The sequence below is a fragment of the Rattus rattus genome, chromosome 2, assembly GCF_011064425.1.
Source record: "Rattus rattus isolate New Zealand chromosome 2, Rrattus_CSIRO_v1, whole genome shotgun sequence".
Lineage (NCBI taxonomy): Eukaryota > Metazoa > Chordata > Mammalia > Rodentia > Muridae > Rattus > Rattus rattus.
Genome location: NC_046155.1, coordinates 151927704 through 151931894, shown reverse-complemented (window position 1 = coordinate 151931894; position 4191 = coordinate 151927704). Strand labels below are relative to the sequence as shown.

General features: G+C 39.1%; 1 protein-coding gene across 1 annotated transcript; it reads right to left on the bottom strand.

The window, feature by feature from the left end:
- Positions 1 to 844: 844 nt before the first annotated feature.
- LOC116894329 (mas-related G-protein coupled receptor member X2-like) lies at positions 845 to 3444 on the bottom strand. The gene is made up of 2 exons (XM_032896023.1): positions 3429 to 3444; positions 845 to 1776 (listed from the first exon to the last, which is right to left on the bottom strand). The coding sequence occupies exons 1-2, from the start codon at positions 3442 to 3444 to the stop codon at positions 845 to 847; spliced, it is 948 nt and encodes a 315-aa protein (XP_032751914.1).
- Between the last annotated feature and the right edge of the window lie 747 nt (positions 3445 to 4191).

Genomic DNA, 4191 nt, shown 5'->3' with positions numbered 1-4191 from the left:
AATTAATAAATGCTGTGGGCTCCTGGAAATGGTATAAATTTAAAATAAGTTTGATTTCAAGGGAGCCTATGCTAGAGGATCTCATTGGAAACTTGTCATGAGGGATTATACAGTCAGAGAGTAGGAGAATCATGACAAAGACAAGACTCAACCATGGGATGCTAAGTAGTACACTGTAAAGGGAACAGAGGACAGACATTCTCCATCTCCCTGTGCATATGGATGCTGATGGATCTCATTATAAAGCCTGACTGGACTCTTCCAATGCTGAAATTTGAACACAAGTGAACTTGAAGATGAGGACTCCAATGGGCAAATAATGATTTAACAACTTCTCTTGAGAATGTTTATTTCTTTACTAAGAAATTTATATGAAAAAGACTATTGCTCCAAACATTCATCAAAACCTACAGAAATTAATAACATCTGGGATTATAAATCATATCTATTTAACCCTTCAACACTGAAGCAAAGTTTGCTTTAAAACAAGATACTATTTTGCAAACTATAACATGAATGTATCCACTATCAAGTCAAGTAAGTTAAGCAATGCAACTCTTTCCTGCACTTTATTCAGCCTTCTTCTAAAGAAGGGATTTGTCAATTGTGGTCAAAAGCTCTCCTGGACACCATACAGTTTACAAGAAGTAACATCAAAAGAAGATGGGAAAGCCCTGAGCAAGATAACTGCAGAAATACTATACTTAGCATTTATAACAAGTCAAATATCAATCAACTTCTACAACATTGACTACTTTCCCAACTGAGTTTCCTTGGGTCACCAACTAAACAATGGTATGAAAATGGCACAAACTGATAAGGACATAGTTCTATTCAAAACTATTTATGACTGATCAAGGCAGCTCTTAGTCTCTTCCAGACTGTTTTTAATCTCTCTAGATCTTTCAGAGGAACCCATCTCTATACATTCTTCGTTCTCAGGAGTGTCTTGCATGGCTTGCTGCAGAAGTATCTTGAGAGACTTCCGTTGGAACCGATGATGCCTAATGGCACCTACAAGGAAGTAAATGATGGGGTTGGCACAGCTGTTAACACAGGATAGAAATAATGTCACTGGATGAAAACTACAAGGTAAAGCATAATTAAATTCCTCAATCCACACTAAGAGGAACCAATAGATCCCATAGGGCAGACCAAGTAGCAGGAAGACCAGCACTGTTAAAACAATGGCCACATACAGCCTGGTCACAGGAATCCTGTGTAAGCCACAGAAGATAGTAATCACCAAGGCCAGACTGGACACCAAGAGAACCACGAATAAAATAATTAACCATGCAGTAGTGATAAAATCAAATATCAGACACCAATGAAAATGACTTAAATCAAATAGGAAACCACATTCCTTTCCTTCCAAGAGGCTCAAGACTAGGGACATGACCCAAAGCAAGGTACATATGACAACTGATGTGTGCCTTGGGCGTTGGCAGCGATACCAGATGGGCCACAGGACAGACAGGCAGCGTTCAAGGCTAATGGAACTAAGAATGCTCAGGCCACAAAGGTATGCAAAGTTTATCACAACAATGAAAAAATCAGGAACTTCGTTGGGGATGAAACCAATGTCAAAGATACTATAAAAATAAAGTCCAATATGAAAGCAAATGCATAGGAAGTCAGCACCAGCCAGGTTGAGGATGTAGACAGAGAAGGCATTCCTAGGCATCTGGAAGCCCAGGAACCATAGCACTGTGGCATTTCCAACCAGTCCAACTAGGGCAACGATGAGAGAAAGCAAAATCATTGTTTTAGACAGTACTACACAAAAGAATATTTCAGGGTCGCTTTCATTCACAGTTGTGCTGTTTAGGATGTTTGAATCCACTCTTAGCATGTCACTGATGTTTCTGGAAAGAAAAACAAGACATGAGCACAGATTGTTCACTCTCTGATTCATAGGATCATCCATATATGTTAATGGTTTTACTGGTTCATAAGGTATAACAGGATTGCAGAGATAATATATCAAAAATCAATATTTCTGCAACCTTAATTTAAGTCTAGATTATATTTATTTAGGCTATCCATATTCCAAAACCTGAATTGATATTAGAGTAATTAATGGTCCCACTTACACCATACACTCTAAGTGTCTCAGGCTGTTTTAAAATTCTTGTTTTAAAACAAACTATTTCTCAGAAAGAAACAAAACTTTAACCTTAACTTTTTTCAGTCCTAAGACTGATTATTCTCTACTTTGAGAACTCAGGAGCCAGAAGCATAACCAAGAGCTGCTGCTCTCAGTTTTGGACGTAGAGAGCTAACAAGTGGGAAATTATGTAAATCCTGGAGGACAGTCATAAAATGTATGTCAAATTATACTGAGACCAGTATAAAAGAATAAGGCCTATTGCATGACTCAGTTTCTATTTCAAATTCTAAACTAGAAAGGAGAAAATCCTCTGAGGATACTAAACACTTTTCTGTTACTGTTCTACACCAAAAAATATCTATCTTTCCCTAAGGACACAATGAATAGCTGGAAATTTTCACTCAACAAGTCGATAAATAAATCACAAAGCCAAAAGTAGATGTGAATTAAGAATAAAGGTTTTTAAATATTTTAAAGCAACTTCAGTGCAACAGATTACATATGAAAAGAAAAAATGACATGTTTGATGATTCTGTCAGTATACTTCTCTTGTATTCTTGAAAAAATGTGTTATGGTGAAGAGATGGCTAATGATGGCCTTTGTCATTCCCTAATCCCAGTGAGAGAGAGAGAGAATAATATACAGCAGTACTAAATAAAGGGTGTTGTGATAGAGAAATATCTACAGTGCTTGTAGACAGATGTTCTCTTGGAGGAAGTTCTACTAGCCATGCTACACTACTTGTGGAATATCAGCATATAGATTCTGGAACAGGAAATTTTTCCTAAGATTAAGGACAGTCTAAACAATATATTAAGTTCCAGAAAAGCCTGGGTTAAGGGAGAAAGCAAACAGAGAGACAGAGAGAGAAAGAGAGAGAGAGAATTAGAGTCAATTTAAAGAACAAACATGAAAATCTTTTGTGACTATAATGGGCTGGGATGTAGACTAAAGCACAGAAAACTAATTACATAAAATAGGTTGTCCTTGGAGAAAGAGGAACACCTTTGTTGGTGGGGTTGCAGACTGGTACAACATTCTGGAAATCAGTCTGGAGGTTCCTCAGAAAATTGGACATTGAACTGCCTGAGGATCCAGCTATACCTCTCTTGGGCATATACCCAAAAGATGCCCCAACATATAAAAAAGACACGTGCTCCACTTGTTCAAGTAATAGCCATCTGGAAAGAACCCAGATGCCCTTCAACAGAGGAATGGATACAGAAAATGTGGTACATCTATGGAATATTACCCTATCAAAAACAACCTCAGAGGCAAATGGTTGGAACTGGAAAATATCATTCTGAGTGAGCTAACCCTCACAGAAAGACATACATGGTATGCACTGATAAGTCTGCTTGAATTACCCTAGTGGCCTAGAACAAATGAAACTCAAGACGGATGATCAAAATGTGAAGGCTTCACTCCTTAAAAGGGGAACAAGAATACCCAGGCAGGGAAGAGAGAGGCAAGATTAAACAGAGACTGAAGGAACACCCATTCAGTTTTTTGGCTACATATAGAGCCACCCAATTAGACAAGATGGATGAAGCAAAGAAGTGCAGAATAGCCGGATGTAGACCTGAGAGACACAGCCAGAATACACAAATACAGGGTGCCAGCAGCAAACCACTGAACTGAGAACGGACGCCTGCCAGAGAATGAACTGGAAGAGCTTGAAGGGGCTTGAGACTCCATATGTACAACAATGCCAAGCAACCAGAGCTTCCAGGGACTAAGCCACTACCTAAAGACTATACATGGACTGACCCTGGACTCTGACCTCATAGGTAGCAATGAATATCCTAGTAAGAGCACCAGTGGAAGGAGAAGCCCTGGGTCCTGCTAGACTGAACCCCCAGTGAACTAGACTGTCGGGGAGGGGCGGCAATGGGGGGGTGGGGAGGGGAACACCCATAAGGAAGGGGGGAGGGAAGGGATGTTTGCTGTACATAAGAAATACTGGTTAATAAAAAAAAAAAAAATAGGTTGTCCTTGATTTAAAGGAACATATGAATATTCAAACATATATACCATCAAGAAATGACTCCCTTCAAGTCATCTGGCCCAGAGCAGGAGC